General features: G+C 49.4%; 1 protein-coding gene across 1 annotated transcript in view; it reads left to right on the top strand.

The window, feature by feature from the left end:
- The first annotated feature begins 481 nt into the window (after window positions 1-481).
- XRCC5 (X-ray repair cross complementing 5) overlaps window positions 482-17,017 on the top strand; it is a 95,069-nt gene continuing 78,533 nt past the window's right edge. The window contains exons 1-5 of the mRNA XM_056861623.1: window positions 482-511; window positions 1,421-1,510; window positions 9,096-9,334; window positions 10,850-11,030; window positions 13,102-13,285. Coding sequence (XP_056717601.1) covers window positions 482-511; window positions 1,421-1,510; window positions 9,096-9,334; window positions 10,850-11,030; window positions 13,102-13,285 — 724 coding nt within the window. The remainder of the gene's footprint in view (window positions 512-1,420; window positions 1,511-9,095; window positions 9,335-10,849; window positions 11,031-13,101; window positions 13,286-17,017) is intronic.

Below are 17,017 nucleotides of genomic sequence, written 5' to 3'. Positions count from 1 at the left end.
TAGCATACCTTTCTAGTAGGCAGGCCTTCAACTTGTCATAGTCTTCCCTCTCTTCCTTGGGCATTGACTTGTAGGCTGCTTGGGCCGGGCCGGTCAAATAAGGGCCCACAATGAAAGCCCATCTCTCCTTTGGCCACGTTGACACCTCGGCCGTTTGTTCGAATGCTTCAAGATACCCATCCTCTTCATCATCGGGACCCAACTTGAAAGAGGTACCGCTGGCATTTGGCCGCCGGGCCCAGTAGTGGCCCTGGAGGCGGCCGCTGCAGCCTGCTCTCTCCCTTCTATCGTGCAGTAGAAATCCCGCATTAAGGCCATTTGTGCCTCTTGGTTTTGTCGGGCCATGTCCTACATCAGGCATGCCTGAGCCTCCTGCTGCATCTTCCACATATCTTGCATCAGTCATCCCTGCTGCTCTGTTAGCCATTTGCCAAACTGTCCTAAGTCCAGGGAGCCTCCCGTGGTTGGGTAGCTGGCGTCCATGGTCGTGATTGAAGCGCTTTTTAGATGGGTTAGAATAGGTGCCCTCAGAATCGGTCTAAACGTTCACCACCCCGGGGGACTGGGGATATTGGGCTGCGGCCGCCAGCTCACTGCCCCAGTGCCGCATTCTTCACCACTGTGACACAAGGGGTGGTAGCCCCCTCCGCCTGAGGGGTCTCTGGCCTGGAGGATTTTGTGGCTAAGACAGTTCCTCTGCGTCAGACCGATCTGAGGGAGAGTCGGAGCTGGACTCGGAAGTCGCCAGTCTGCTGCAGGACGCACCTTGCAGGCAAGCCCTGACTCTCATCCTCCCCAGCTGCTTGACTTCTCTGGCCTTTTATACCCTCCAGGCCAGAGAAGCCCCTCCCTAGCTCCTCCCAGGTCCCGACCCCAGACGTCCTTATAGGGTTGGCTGGGGAGGAAGCCTCCTCCCAGCCACGTGGCCTTGGGCATGCTGTGCGCCCCCACCTCCTGGCTTGCCCACCCATCAGCTGTTGAGCAGGGCGTTTCCACAGGTGTTGCGGTGGCCATGGCTTAGGCGGGCCTGGCTGCTGCTGCTGCAGCCACTCCGGGCTTGTCGGCTCCTGCCGCGGCCTCGGCGCTGCGCCTTCTTCCTCCTCCGCCGTCCAGCTGGATCCCTGGGGAGAGAGGGGCCGGTTGGGGCCGGACCTGGCGTCGTGCTGGTGAGGGACGAGGATGGAGTCGCCCCTCGCCTGGCGTCTGAAGTGAGTAGGGCCCCCGGGAGATGGCACGGGTGGCACGGGCAGGAGCCCCTCCCGTGACACATTGTTTCTGAGTCATAACATCTGAAGTATCCAAGTATCCTAACTCTGTGCTTTCAGCTTCCCTAAGTTGTTATTCAAGGTCTCATTTGGGCTGTGTTCAGATGTAGACTTTGTTTCCCCTAATCCCGTTGATTAATGTGTCTCTTTTCTAGATTTATAGGATGCTTCCAGAGATAGCAAGTAGCAAACAGTTCTGTAGAATAGGAAGCAACTCAAACAGAAACAAGCCTTCTCATGATATGGTGAGACAGTCACCATAAGTGACAAAACTGAGAGGTCATTAAGGGAGGCAGATCTTGTACATAGGGCACAAGAACCCTGGGAGTTTTCCAGAGTGTGCTTGTGCTCATTTCAAAGTGTCTTCAGTTACTAAAATATTTTGATACTTCTTTGCTGTCATACACACAAATATGGCAAGAGAAATTGCTGGCAGATTGTCTCGTGGTTTTTCCTGCTGCAGACATTAAAGTATTGTGTAAGTTAAATTCATGCGTCATACCCAAATAGTCCCTCCCCGCTCAACATGGGAGGGGGGCCGAATGTCAGGCACCGGCCTGGTACTCAGCGGTTGAGCCAGGTGGTTTTCCAAGGTCAAACTGTTATTCAGATCTAGGGTTGTTGTGTCTTGTTATACCCTGGGAAAAGCAAGAGTTATCAGAGGGTTGCTGTAGCAACCAGTAGTCATCCTGACTGTTCACTTTCACCTTTTATCTTCTGTACCCATAGAGCTTCCCCCCATTAGTGTCCTCGCACTTTCCAAGTGGTTTCTGTATCTTGCTGTATTTTTTCCATTAAATCATCTTTCTACGGAATACCTGCCTAGAAGTTGTTTGTGGGATTCGTAGGGCAAGCCCAGAGCTCACAGAACCTTTTAGAGACGGAGTACCCAAACTGCAACCCAAAACCCATTTATTTATCGCAAAGTGCCAACACGGCAATTTAACCTGAATACTGAGGTTTTAGTTTAGAAAAAACAACTCATACATTAACATCTTTTGTCTTAAAAAAACCCACAATAACAGAGCTTTCAATGATACAAACAACTTTTTTATTGAAAGGTAAAAGTTTGCATTTGGCATGCTTTTGAACAATTAATGTGATTTTTGCTGTTGTATGCACGCTGATAATTTGTCTAACGTTGGCTCATACTTTGTAAGTTTGAGAGCAACACATGCAGCACTCAGGTCATCTGTTAGTCTGTTTCTGGTGTCAGATTTGATATAATTCAAAGCTGAAAACAGCTGCTCACAAGCATAAGATGATCCAAACAAAGTAAGGAAAGCAATCCCAAGTGCTTTCATTGACTTAAAATTATTTAGCAGAGAATTCCACACTGTAAGAATTTCATTTTCAGAACTAACTGTGCTGCCTTTGTCATCCCTTCTATCTTCTCAAGTGTTTCACGCAGGTCATAGAATTTATTTTTCCAGATAGAGCTTTCTTGAAATTCTAATAGCTCCATTTCCAGATTTCCTAAATCTAACCAGTGTAAGCAGGAAAGATCAAGTTCTTTAAATATATTCCCTGAATAAACAATCTACGGCAGTGATTCTCAGCTGGGGTTCCTTTTGAATTTGCAGACCTTTTGGCCTGCTCTGAAAAAGGCATCTGAGTGCATTTCCTACTTTTGATTCACCTCCGCTGTACACTCGTTGGACCTATCTAGTCCAGCTCCTGTATCTCACAGTGGCCCACATCCATAGTATAAAGGAAGCCACGACCTTCAGTTTGCAAGACCTGAGCAAGGCCGATAATGTTAGAATGTTTTGGAGGTCTTTAATTGACGCACATACAAATGTAAAAATTCTCTGCTAGAGGTTCCTTAACCCTCTCCCCAAAACTACAATTCCCAGGCTTCCCTGGGGAAAGGGAACGGCTATAAGAACTGTCACATGCCGCCCTGCCGCATGTTACAGGGGAGGGAGGAAGCGCTCCCATTGGGCTGAAGGGCAGAGGGGCGGGTGATGTGAGAAATGCCCTCAGGCGCGCGTGGGGAGGGGAGCAGCCCGGCCCCACATCCCTCTGGCTTTCTAGTAATGAATTCAGGCAAACTCTGTGCTGGGGTGACGGTGCGCGTGCCCACAGAGAGGGCTCTGAGTGCCCCCTCTGGCACGCGTGCCATAGGTTCGCCACCACTGTCATAGAGAATCAGTGCAGTCATCATGGTGAAGGCCTGTCTGGAAGCATCCTTGGTTAGGAACATTCTTCTGCTCCACAATTCCTACAATTACTGTTGTACTAAAAGCAACCCTTTTATGCAAATGTTTCTCAAAGGTGGCTATGGGGGTGGGCGGAAGGATCTGAGGCAAATGCCTTCTGGACTGAAGAATGCCCAGACCCCTGCTCTGGCCCCTCCCATAGGTTCATTAAACCTCAATTGCCCACAATCAAATAAAAAGGGAATCTTGGAATAAAGGATTAGTAGAGTGTAAGCTGTGCACTCCCTCAAGGTCTCTTATTTGGAAACCTGCTAGACCAAGACTACTTTTATGTGAGGTAAATAGAGATCACTTTTCCTTGAACATTTGGCTCAACAGACAAGACACAAATGGAGATGAACAACAAAGATTTATTTAACAGACAATGAAGTATTTAATAAGGGGAATATTACGTGTGGATTACTTCAATATATACATATAGTAAAACTGGCTCTTAAGTAATAAGAAGAGGAAGAGTTGGTTTTTATACCCTGCTTTTCTCTACCTTTAATGAGTCACAAAGTGGCTTACAATCACCTTCCCTTCCCCTTCTCACAATCCTGAAGGGAGATTTGATTCCCCTTTCTCTGGCCAGGTTACCTCAGCAGGTTCAAGGCTGCTCCTTTCCTACACAGAACACCTTTTTACAGAACCTACTCATACAAGTTAGGAATGGTGGGCCCTTAACAGGATGCTTATTTGTCATACTAAAATAAGGTATCTTCCCTAAGCCGATCCCCAAACCCAAACTAAAAAGGAAATAAAATCCTGGCTTTCCAGAGCCACAAAGGAAAAAAGTGTTGTTGTTTTTCTAGCTTCTCCCATTCAGTGAAGTTCCATTAGCTCTGATAGGCTGACAATCACTTGGATTTGCGCGTAGCCAAAATCACAAGGATTGATTCAGAGCCCTGGAGGAGAGGTGGGAATTTTAAGGGCGATTGCCACAGTATGTATTTGAATAAAATAACTAGGCTATGTCACTTGCGTGTAATTGTTGCCCTCTTATGTACTTTGTCTTCTAATTGGACGAGTCTCTGCCTGTTTAGGTAAGGATCCCACTGTTTCACCATGTAGAAAAGGGACAATGGTTTTTTAACTGTACACTGAGGCCATTCACAGTGATGCAGACCAGTGTCCTGTGGCATTACAGCTGCAGTTTTTCGGATAATACAGTCTTTCTTGGAATAGAACTGGAGGCCTATTATTTTTATACAATTGCAAAGTGGTCAAATAAAGTTTAGCCTTGGGCAGTCTTGCTTATGTCTTTATCTCAGTCCTGGGCTGTGCTTATTCCAGCCAGGCTTTATTTTATGGGTTTTCTAAAGGTTATATTCATAGACTCAAGCACTCTGCAAAATGGAAAATGCCATTTAATCCAGTGCCTCCATCCTGACAGATAGTGTTGCCAGCTCTGGGTTGGGAAATACCTGGAGATTGGGGTGGGGGGAAAGGCAGGGTTTGGGGAAGGAAGGGACCTCTGCAGGGTATAATCCCATACAGCCAACCATCCAAAGCAGCCATATTCTCCAGGGGAACCAATTTTGGTCATCTGGAGATGAATTGTAGTAGTGCGAGATCTCCAGGTGCTACCTGGAGGGTAGCAACCCTACTGACAGACATTATACCACAATATTTTTTTTCCCCTTTAAGTGTGGGCTAGAATTTCATCTAATTATCCAGTACATTTCTATCCTGACCTTCCTCCAAGGAACTATTGGCAGCATATGTGGTTCTCTATACCCCAGTGTATTCTCTGATAGGTATGTGAGGCTGGCGGAATATGGCTGGCCCAAAAGAGCCCATCAAGCTTCATGGCCCAGTAGGGATTTGAACCCTAAGTCTCCCAGATCTTTGATCAATATCTAGTCCAACATTCCTTCAGGATTTCCAAATAAAGTCCATTAATCAAATCTTCCTACAAGGAAGTTCTATGTAAATTCAGCAGGGAGAAGAAATCAAGAATAACCATTTGATTTAGAAATTATTAGCAAGGATTTCTAACATAGATTAAATGGACCCAAGAGGGGTGCGGAGGGGCGCCTGCTGGTAGTTGTCTATTTCAGGGGTGGGGAACGTCGGGCCCCCTCCCGCGGACAGGAATAGCCTCTATTCATGGCAGATGTGAGTTTGTTTTGCCGAGAAAAGGAACCCTTTTTCTCCCTTGCAGAAGAGTTGTTAGCTATGGAGTTTCTAGGACCGCCCAAGAAACTGTGTTAACCCTTTCCCACCCAGGTAGGATTGCCAACTGCCAGGTAGTAGCAGGAGATCTCCTGCTAATTCAACTGATCTCCAGCCGATAGAGATCAGATCACCTGGAGAAAAATGGCTGCTGTGGCAATTGAACTCTATGGCATTGAAGCCCCTCCCTCTTCAGGCTCCGCCCCCAAAATCTCCCACTGGTGGCAAAGAGGGACCTGGCAACCCTACACCCAGGCCATGGAGAAACGTATTCCCTTTGTACTACAAGAGGGCTGGGGGCAGAAGTGGTGACAATGAAGGGGTTAAAGGAGGCAGGGCCAGAATGTGGGGTGGGGGGGAGTTCTTAGTCAGTGTGTCCTCATTTCACCCCTGCAGACAGAGGTAGCAGGAGGTGGCTGTAGAATCTGGCCCAGACCATGCGGAGCAGGAGCAACTCCAGCGTGTGGCTAGATGGCTACGCCTGGCTAGTGCAACTGGCCATCCTGTGCCACCAGGTGGGCGAGTGTGCCACTGGTTGGATGCCTGCCTGCTTGGCCACATGAGGGGGGTGTCATCTGGCGCAGCTGCCTGCTTGGGCTTGGTCGGCTAATTTTTAAGTTGATAATTTTGTATGGCCCGCGAATGATGTTATAAATATCCAAATGGCCCTTGGAGGAAAAAAGGTTCCCCACCCTGGTCTATTTCATAGAAGCATGTCTATTGCATTATGAAAACAGGGGTGAAAAGATAGCAATGCTACCCAATTCAAAGGAAAAAATAAGACGATATTTTTAAAAGAAACCAAAACAACATGGCACGTTTCATGTTGTGCCAAATCACTGCTGGCACTAAATAACTTCATATGAATATGTGATTGATTTCTTCTAGGACAGTGGTCGGCAAACTCATTAGTCAAAAGAGCCAAATATCAACAGTACAACGACTGAGATTTTTTTTGAGAGCCAAATTTCTTAAACTTAAACTATATAGGTAGGTACACTGTTTATTAACTTAATAAACTTTAATTAAAGTTTTAAGTCTTAATTAAACTTATAGGTACACTGAATAAAACTTGATATCATACTTAATAATGATCTTATTTATTGATAAAAATTAAATTGTAAGTAAGGTATCCATAAAATTAAATCATGACAATGACTGACAAACACTTAATGTGAACAATGGCCTTGCATCTCCCCAACCCCCACTGACCTCTCGGCGGCCGCCCTGGCGCATCCCGGCCGCCTCGGCCTCCCGCGCTCGCCTCTCGGCCTCCTCCTCCTCTCCGCCTGGGCTCTTTCCTTCCTTCCCTCCCTGGCCGGCCTGCCGTCTGCCCCTCATCAGCACCTCGACCTCCGAGGAGAAGGAGGACGAGGAGGAGGAAGGCAGAGGGGTGTCCTCCCCCCTCCCCTCTCACTGGCATTCTCCAGTGGCAGAAGGGAAGGGCATGCCACAAGGGCGACGCACTGGAGCTTGCAGGTGAGGAAGGTGGGGGAGGGTGTGTGTGTGCTGGATCGGGGCTTCCCTCCCTCTCCCCGGTGCTCGGGCCAGGTGCTCCACTGAAAGAAGCCAGCTCCCCCACCCCCCGGTGCCCTCCATGCCCGGGGAAGGTGGCTTCTCTCGGGTGGGCGGCTGCGATCCTGCAGCCCAGAGCCGCACTCAAGGGGCCAAAGAGCCGCATGCGGCTCTCGAGCCGCAGTTTGCCTACCCCTGTTCTAGGAGATTATTGCATCATAAATCAAAGCATCAAAGATTTACTGAGCTGTTGTGCATTCCCCTCTTCCCTGACTGGTGAAATGTTTATTATTCTGGTTTGATTTCCTTTGATTGAGAGGAGTAATGGCATCTTTTAAATATCTCCAATATACCAAAGTAGGATTATCCAACTAAAAAAAAGTGGGAACTTCTTCAAATGTTAGGAATTTCCAAGCAAAGCATCATCCTAGGATTGGAGGCAGTTACTTAGAACAGTTGGTTTTTATACCTGGATTTTCTCTACCTTTAAGGAGAATCAAACCAGTTCACAATCTCCTTCCCTACCTCTCCCCACAACAGACACCTTGTGGGGTAGGTGGGGCTGAGAGAGTTCTGAGACGATTGTGACTAGTCCAAGTTCACCCAGCAGGCTTCATGTGGAGGAGTGAGGAAACAAACCCGGTTCACCAGATTAGAGTCCGCCACTCCTATGGGGGAGTAGGGAATCAAACCTGGTTTTCCAGATTAGAGTCCACTGCTCTTAACCACTACACCCCACTGGCTCACAGAAGACGGGAAGGCAACACCTCCAGGCTTTTACAAGACACGACACCTCCTGCACCAAAGGGGCAGAGGAAACCTGGGATCAAATCTTTGCTTTGGGGAGATACACTGTTTGGTTTCAGTTTTGAATTGCAGGGGTTTTTTTTTGTGCACAACCATGGGTAGAGGTTACCAAGCCCAGCCATACCAGAAAGCCCATGTTTTATGCATGTGCCAAGGGCACACAGCTGTGAGATCAGCATTTTGATACACAACTCCCTGTTTTTTTCCTGTCCCATTCAGGGCCCCTTGCATTTCATCCCCAAGACTCAAAAGGCAAGCAAACATCAGACAATACAGTATCCAACCACAAACATTGTTTTTCTAAATATTGTCGAAGGCTTTCACGGTCAGAGTTCATTGGTTCTTGTAGGTTATCTGGGCTGTGTGACCGTGGTCTTGGAATTTTCTTTCCTGACGTTTCGCCAGCAGCTGTGGAAGGCATCTTCAGAGGAGTAACACTGAAGGACGGTGTCTCTCTGTGTGACTCCTCTGAAGATGCCTGCCACAGCTGCTGGCGAAATGTCAGGAAAGAAAATACCAAGGCCACGGTCACACAGCCCGGATAACCTACAAGAACCAATTGTTTTTCTAGTTAAAAATCTAAAGCCAAAGTGTGGGCCATCCTTTGGAAAAGACTCATACTTTCAGATCAAAACCAAAAGAGCTCTAATTAAGTTTGGATAAATGTGTGTATCTGCAAACATCTCACGCAGACGCTGGACTGGGCCTGGGGGGATCATTGCATTTTATGGCCTCAGGCTTCCTGCCCACCCTCCGCTCGGGGGCTGAAGTGGGTCCCCAGTTCCTGATTCACATTTCCTAGGTCCTGAGGGCTGCGGAAGACGGGTTAAAAGTTCTCCCCCCGAGGCCGCTCCTGCCCGGGAGGTTTTGCCTTCGGGTTTTGCCCGCTCCGTCGCGGCCCCCTTTCCCCCACCCGCGTTCTCAAGCCTCTGCAAGGGGGCTGATCGTTACGTGTCGAGAACTCGGGTGGGGGAAAGGGGGCCGCGACGGAGCGGGCAAAACCTCCCGGGCAGGAACGGCCGTGACGCGCCGAGCCTCGGGCGCCCCACTGCCGGCACCCCTCAGTCTTAATGGCGCGCCGCCCCCCCCCCCCCGTTTTTTTAAATGTCAGGTGTTTCGTTTTTTCCAGTTGGGGGCCACAACGGCTTTCAAGGCGCTGCTGAGTCACGAGCGCGGGACGGGGCCCCGCCCACAGCCGGCCGCCCGCCGGCTTCTCCACTGCGCAGCACCGGAAGCGAGGGAAGCCGCCGGAAGCCGCCGGAAGCCGCCGCTCGAGCGTCGCTGCCCCGCCCCCTCGCCCCTCAGCGGCGCCAGGAAGCGGGAGAGCGGCCGGGTTGGCGGCGGCGGCGCGTCATGTCGCGGCCGAAGGTAAGGACGGAGGGCGGCGGCGGTTTCTCGGGCGGGCGGCGCTGCTGGCCCCGCGGTGTCGCCCTCACCCCTTCGGCGCCCCCGTTCTGGCCCGGCTCGGGGCGTTTCGGTGCCGGGTTCCGTGGGGGGAGGGGTGACTCGGGGCGCGGCGGGAGGCCTCTGTGCTCCCGCCCGCCTGCCCGCCGCCCGGCCCAGCGCCCCATCCGCCGCGGGCAGGCGGGCGGGAGCAGAGAGGCCTCCCGCCGGCAGGCCCCGCTCAGCCGCTCAGCAGTCGAGCTGCAGGGCGGGTTGCTGCGGGGCCTGGGGGGGGGGGTGGGGGTCGTTAGGAAAGTAAGTACTGCATATATTTCAGTTTCCCCCCAAATTTCCATCTTTTCCCAGAAACTTCCAATAATTTCCCGTTACCGCCTGCCGCAGCATTCATCATCAAAACACAAGAAAGGCGTGCTTGTCCCCTTCAGAAGTACTGTTTTGTTCAAAGAAACATGTTTGCAGGTTTAATCGGTTAATAACAAGATTAATTGATAAACTGAGTTTTTAGTAAGGTGACATTGAAAGCTGTTCAATGTCTGTCTGTTTTACGTTGAGAGAATAACCAAATATCTTGAACACTGTTATTCAAGACGGCTCAGTTCAGCACTATCAAGACACAAACAGTGGACCCAGTGGGTGGGGGAGTATTTCTTCTACCCCTACTGGTCTTCCTCTCCAAGCTATCTCCGCTTTGTGTTCCCCTCAGAGCCCCCACTACTTCTCCCATTTCCCTTCCTCCTTCCTCACCTCCAGCCCCATTACTCTCCCTCTACTCTGGTTTTGCTCCCCCATCTTCCTTCTTGTCCTTACCGCTGTGAGGCTCTCCAGCCCCCCTGGGCTATTCCAAAAAAGCCACTCGCTCAGACGGTCAGGTCAGAAGAAGGTAAACTTTATTTAGAAGCAACAGGTTCAGCTAGGCCCTCGCAGAGGCAAAGCTGCAAGTGATTGTTCAGAGAACAGCACACAGCTATAAGCAATTCTACAAAGCAGGTGCCCAGCTCTGTGCTGTGGGAAAGGATTTGATAACAGCGAAACAGACAACACAGGCTGGGGCTTATTCATAGCGGTTGCGAAAGAGCGAGCAGTCAAGGCCACAGGGAGGGGGGAAGCACAGGGAGTGGGAACTGTATGGCCGGCCAGAATCCTGTCAGGAGCCGCTTGTACGGGCGAAAGCGAAAGTGATGCATGGCAGTACCTCACAACCGCATCCGAACCTCTCCCCCCCCCCCCACTTAAGTTTCAAAATGAAACCGCAGCAGACATGCTAGATTACTTGGGTTATGGTTGCCTGGAAAATCCAAAGTGCTGCAGAGATCTTGACATTTAAAACAATGTTGTTTTTATTTTATCCTCTTTTTTAATATAAGCTGTTTCTGCAAACTTGGGGATTGCTCCTGGTTTGTAGAAATGTCTCCCACATCTTTACATTGCCCTCTAGTGTGGTTTTTTTGAACTGTACTGTGATGCCAAATTGGGAATTAGGTGTATGATGATGTTTCTTGGTTATTTTCTAATTCAGTTTGTACACTTTCTCCTCTCCTTTTTGAAGGCAGCCATAGTCCTTTGTATGGATGTTGGCTCTTCAATGAGTAATGTTGTTCCTGGAGAAGAGTCTCCTTTTGAACAAGCAAAGAAAGTGATGACCCTGTTTGTGCAACGACAGGTAAAAGAACTAAAAAGGCAAATACAATCTTGGGCTGTATCAATAGAAGTCCAGATCACACAAAGTGATGGTATCGCTTTGTTCTGGTTAGACCTCATCTAAAGTACTGTGTTCAGTTTTGGGCACCGCAGTTTAAGAAAGATGTAGACAAGCTGGAACATGTCCAGAGGAGGGCAACAAAGATGGTGAGGGGTCTGGAGACCAAGTCCTATGAGGAAAGGTTGAAGGAGCTGGGTATGTTTAGCCTGAAGAGGACAAGACTGAGAGGGGATATGATAACCATCTTCAAGTACTTGAAGGGCTGTCATATAGAGGAGGGTGCCGAGTTGTTTTCTGTTGCCCAAGAAGGTCGGACCAGAACCAATGGGTTGAAATTAAATCAAAAGAGTTTCTGTCTAGACATTAGGAAGAATTTTCTAACAGAGCGGTGCCTCAGTGAAACAGGCTTCCTCGGGAGGTGGTAAGCGCTCCTTCCCTGGAGGTTTTTCAGAAGAGGCTAGATGGCCAACTGTCAGCAATGCTGATTCTATGACCTTAAACAGATGATGAGAGGGAGGGCATCTTGGCCATCTTCTGGGCTTGGAGTGGGGGTCACTGGGGGTGTGGGGGGGAGGTAGTTTGGAATTTCCTACATTGTGCAGGGGGTTAGACTAGATGACCCTGGTGGTCCTTTCCAACTCTCTGATTCTCATGATGGTATAATACTGTGAAACATACCCATGTCAAGTTCTGTGAGGGCAAGGAAATGACCCATATGAATGCACATGGGTCCATTTCGCTACTTATTATGTCTGAGGAGATTTAATTCAGGAATGTCATTTTTCAGCATCAGTTCATGTTCATCATCTAGTTCCACCCTCAACTTCACGTTCAACTCCAGTTCAGGAGCTGGAGGCCTCTGGTCCTCTGAGAGGTACCATCTGTTTCCCAGCAGGCAAACCATAAATACATGTGAGGAAAGTGACATCTGTAGAATCAGAACATGCTGATAAACCAGATTAGAAATTCTGGCCTGCTATACTTTTAAGTTCCTTACTGATTAGGAATGTCTACAGTAATTTACACACTTGAAAGCTGAGACAACTGAGACTCAGGCTGCAATCCTGAAGAGGTGGGCTGAAGCTCTTTAGGAGCTAGTGTGACCCCACGCTGGTGTAGGCGCCACCTTATTATGGGATAAAATGGCACATACGCAGGGGTAAACATGCTAGCCCCAAGAAGCCATGCTGCTATGTGGGGCTCTGCCATCACCGCTGCTACACCAGCAGTGAAATCCCGGAAGTGGGAGCCTGCACCAGTGTGGGGGGTGTTCCCAGGGTGTTCCTGGGGGCGTAGCTGCATTTAGGCAGCTTCCTAAATACTTTGGACCTGGGAACGCCCCCTTGAGCTACAGCGTGGCTACGCCCTTTTTTGGTGGTGTGGCCTTGCTTTGCTCTATGGGGGCATTTCCCCCCTTTTAAGACATTGTTTTAATTTTATTTTCGGCAGCCGGGAAGCCTCTTTGGAGGCAGCACAGTTGCACTGCTCCTGGCCACTGCAGATCTAACCCCCTCCAAAATGGGCTGCCTATCTTTCTTGGTTTATGGTAGGAAAAATATCCATCTGCTTATAGGTTGCTGCATGCTATTCCCGTGGTTTCTTTCAGAGTAGTAGATTTATTGCAAGAATATAGAAATTTACAGCCATCCAAGCACCATATTGGGTTGCCAAGAAATGTCATTTTTTTCCTTTCCCTAAATAATGCATTGTATACCACTAATCCTTTGTCTACATTCCTTCTAAGATGAAATAATTTAAGGGTGAAAAAAGACAAAATGTAATTTCTGCAACCACTTATGGGGATGGGCTTAGAACTCTGAAGACATTTTTTGGCCTGAACAATTACTTCCAAATATTGAGCTACAGTCCTTGTAGCAGATTGGTACCTGAGTATAAAACCTATATGATTAAAAAGGTTTTGCATATGATGCACATTAAGTAGGAAGCAGTTAATCTGGACAAATGAGGTTTATTTGTAAAGTTTATGCCACTTACATTTTAATTTCCCCTGCTTTCTTTTTACCATCTCCAGGTGTTTGCTGAGAGTAAAGATGAAATTGCCTTGGTTTTATTTGGCACAGATGGTACTGAAAACACTCTTGCCAGTAACGATCAGTATCAGCATATTACTGTACACAGACACCTGTTTCTGCCAGATTTTCATTTGTTGGAAGACATACAAAATGTGATTCAGCCAGGCTCTGGACAAGGAGACAGTATCCTTTCTGAATGCTGAAAATCTTTTCTCTGAAAAACAGTTACCGTATTTACTTTAAAGGAAGGTGACCCCAATACAAGACAATCTCCTTAAAAACAAGTTATACACAAAGAAAAAAATTACTGGACACAACTGTTCCTTGTATGTGAATGTAAGATGATTCCCCCCCTTTTTATGGCATACCTGGGGGGAAAAACCTAGTCTTACATTGGAGTAAATATTGTAACTTGGCAGTTTTGGAGCTTGTTTTGTTCAAGTGATCTAGAATCGCCATTGGTACAATCCTTATGATTAAGATCTCTGCAGAGGTGCCAGGACTTATCAGCTATCAGTTTGACAGATTTATAGACTTCTCTATTGGAATTTCTCAGTTCCATGCCAATCCCGTTCCAGAATCCCATGCATGCCTAGATGCATAAATGGAACTCATGCATGTGTGGGAGCGTCACCGTTCATTTCAGTGGAGAGACTTGACCTTCCACTGCATTGCTTTGTGTGGGCTGATTAGATTCTTCCACTGAAATTATCAGGAAGGCGCTTGTGGGCAGGGAAATTCACTATATGCATCTAAACGTCTCTGCCCGTGGTCGAGGTCTGGGTTGGGTTTTGTTCTCTGTTTTTTAAATCATCATCATCATTACCTTTATTAGGCATTTACATCAGTATACCATAAACAGCATTACAAAATCAGTTAAAACAGATTACATTAAAAGGACATTACTTCGAAGTACATACAGACTGCTCGCGAATCCTTTGTGCAGACAGGAGAAAACTAGCTACTTGTTGGGTAACGGTAGGGTTTCTATCAGATAAAAGGTACGTCACCGACTGCTGATCTGAAAGACTCTGTTCACTAGGCAGTAGGGGTTTAATGTAAGTATTCCTTGGCCTCATGTAAAGCTGGCAGTACAACAGCACGTGAGTTAAGTGTTCAGTATCCCCAGTCTTATATGGACAATACCTATCAATAAAAGGGATTCCTTTGTATCTTCCTTGTAGGATAGCAGAGGGAAGAATGTTAAGTCTAGCGAGCATGAAGGCTCTGCGAATGTCCGGTGACTCCAAATAAGACAAGTAGGAAGCTGCAGCTCCATAAGCCGGAGTAATACCATGAAACATGGGGGAACAGTGTCTATTAGGGAGGTTAGGGTCTGCATTTCTACATCTAGTAGGCGCTGACGTATCAATCTAAATGCTTGCTCTTTCCCGAGCATCAAAAGAGAATCAAATGGGATACCAACAGACTTGATTTTCCTGATAATTAATTTCGACCACTGGCTTATATAAGAATCTCCTAGCAATGCAGGAATATAGCCAGGATATTCAGTTAGAAAGTGCAGACGTAACCAGAACTTAATGGTCTGAATCCAAGCTCTGGTCTCCAAAAAACCCTGTCCCGTCTCAAGGCATAGAGCTGCATACCCTACGCCAGTGATGGAGAACCTTTTAGAGACCGAGTGCCCAAACTGCAACCCAAAACCCACTTATTTATCGCCGAGTGCCAATGCGGCAATTTAACCTGAATACTGAGGTTTTAGTTTAGAACAGGGGTGGGGAACCTTTTTTCTGCCAAGGGCCATTTGCATATTTATAACATCGTTCGGGGGCCATACCGGGCGTAGATCTCCTGGTGTGTGTGTGTGGGGGGAAGCTAGGGTTGCCAGGTCCTCTTCACCACTGGCGGGAGGTTTTGGGGGTGAAGCCTGAGGAGGACGGGGTTTGGGGAGGAAGACTGCACAGCCATAGAGCCCAATGGCCAAAGTGGCCATTTTCTCCAGGGGAACTGATCTCTATTGGCTGGAGAGCAGTTGTAATAGCAGGAGATCTCCAGCCACCACCTGGAGGTTGGCAACCTTAGGGGAGGCTATGCAGAGAAGGCTTGGAGGGTGCCTCAGCTCCCCCAGGTCTTCCCCCTCCTCCCAGGTGGGAAGGCAGCCAGCGGTGGGCCCAGGTGGCAACCAAGGTGCCAGGGGGGCGCAGCTTGCAGCCTGCGGTTGATCTGCAGGGAAGGAAAGAAGGAAGGAAAGAAAGAAGGAACGAAGGAAGGAAGGAAAGAATGAAGGACAGAAAGAAGGAAGGAAGCAGGGAAAGAAGGAAGGAAAGAAGGAAAGGAAGAAAGGGAAGAAGGAAGGAAGGAAAGAAGCAAGGAAAGAAGGAAGGAAGGAAAGAATGAAGGACAGAAAGAAGGAAGGAATGAAGGACAGAAGGAAGGAAGGAATGAAGGACAGAAAGAAGGAAAGGAGGAAGGAGGGGAAGAAAGGACAGAAAGAAGGAAGGAAGGACAGAAAGAAGGAAGGAAAGAAGGAAGGAAGGAATGAAGGACAGAAAGAAGGAGGGAAGGAAAGGTCAGAAAGAAGGAAAGGAGGAAGGAAGGGAAGAAAGGAGGACAGAAGGAAGGAAGGAATGAAGGACAGAAAGAAGGAAGGAAGGAAGGAAGGAAAGAATGAAGGACAGAAAGAAGGCAGAAAGGAAGCATGGAAAGGAGAGAGAAAGAAAGAAAGAAAGAAAGAAGAGAGAAAAAGGGGAGACAGAAAAAGAGGAGAGAAAGAATAGGAGAGTGACAGAAAAAGGAAGAAAAGAGAAAAGCCTTCACACACACACACAGCCGGCTCCCTGCGACCGGGCTTCAGCCTTCCCACCTCTCTCCCCCCCCCCCCAAGTCCACAAAAGTCCTCCACCTGATCGGCTCCCACGCGCATGTTCCGCCCCCGGGAGGAAGCGACTGGCTTTTTCTTCTTCTTCCCCCCTCCCTCTTTCCCTCCTTCCCTCCGCGGCGGGGGAGAGAGGTTTCAACCGCTGTGCTGCGCGGCGTGCAGGGACGCTTCGCCTTCCCGGCTTGGGGGAAGCGTCTTCCTCCCTCCCGCTTCCTCTTGCCAATGGCGAGAGGGGGTTTTAAGGGGCCGCAGCGTTCCTGCACGCTGCGGCTTCAGAGAGGGCCGTGCTGCGCTGCGTTTCTCTGGCAGCTGCAGCGGAGCCCAGGCTGGGCCAGGAGCCTTACTCCTCCTCCCAGAGGCTCCGGGGGCTGCTTGGGCGCAAGTCCCGCCGGCCGCCACCGCAGCACGCCCCCCCCCACCGCACGGGCCGCTCCCGCTCCCCGGCGCCGCTTCGCAAGCCGCTTGGCTGGGCTGCGCACTGGGCAGAACCGGGGCGGCGGCGGCGGCTCCTCTTGGCCGAGCAGGGGAGGCGCCGCAGGTGGCGGCCCGGCCTTCGGGGGCCTTTTTCAGCGGGCGGGCAGGCGGGCCCTGAGGGCGACCGCTGCCGGCTCGCCCGCTGTCCCCGCCCCCATTCTAAAGCGCCTCCCAGTCCGACCTCGGGCGTGAGGAGCCAATCCGGAGTCGCTGCGGACCGCGCGGGGCCAGGCAAAGCCGCGCCTCGACCCCTCGCCTCCAGCCCGGGAAGGGAAGGGGAAGGAAGGCTGCTTCCCCGGGGGGTGAGTGGAGGCGGCCGGGCGCGTGCCGGCAGAGAGAGCTACGCGTGCCAGAGTCGGCACGCGTGCCATAGCTTCGCCAACACGGCCCTACGCAATTGGGGAAACCAAGAATGCGGTGTAAGAAGGTGGACTGAATCCTCTCAGTGTCCTGATTAAAGGCACTTACCCAAATAGGAACTCCATATTGGAGTTGGGAGATGGATTTAGCCTTAAACACTCGTAAGGCAGCAGGAACTAATTGGCCACCATAAACATAAAAGAAACGAATTGTGGCCTCGTTGTTACGTTTAGCTGAGGACG

The sequence above is a fragment of the Euleptes europaea genome, chromosome 15, assembly GCF_029931775.1.
Source record: "Euleptes europaea isolate rEulEur1 chromosome 15, rEulEur1.hap1, whole genome shotgun sequence".
Lineage (NCBI taxonomy): Eukaryota > Metazoa > Chordata > Lepidosauria > Squamata > Sphaerodactylidae > Euleptes > Euleptes europaea.
Note: the sequence above shows the minus strand (reverse complement) of the source record. Positions and strands in the feature narration are given on the sequence as shown.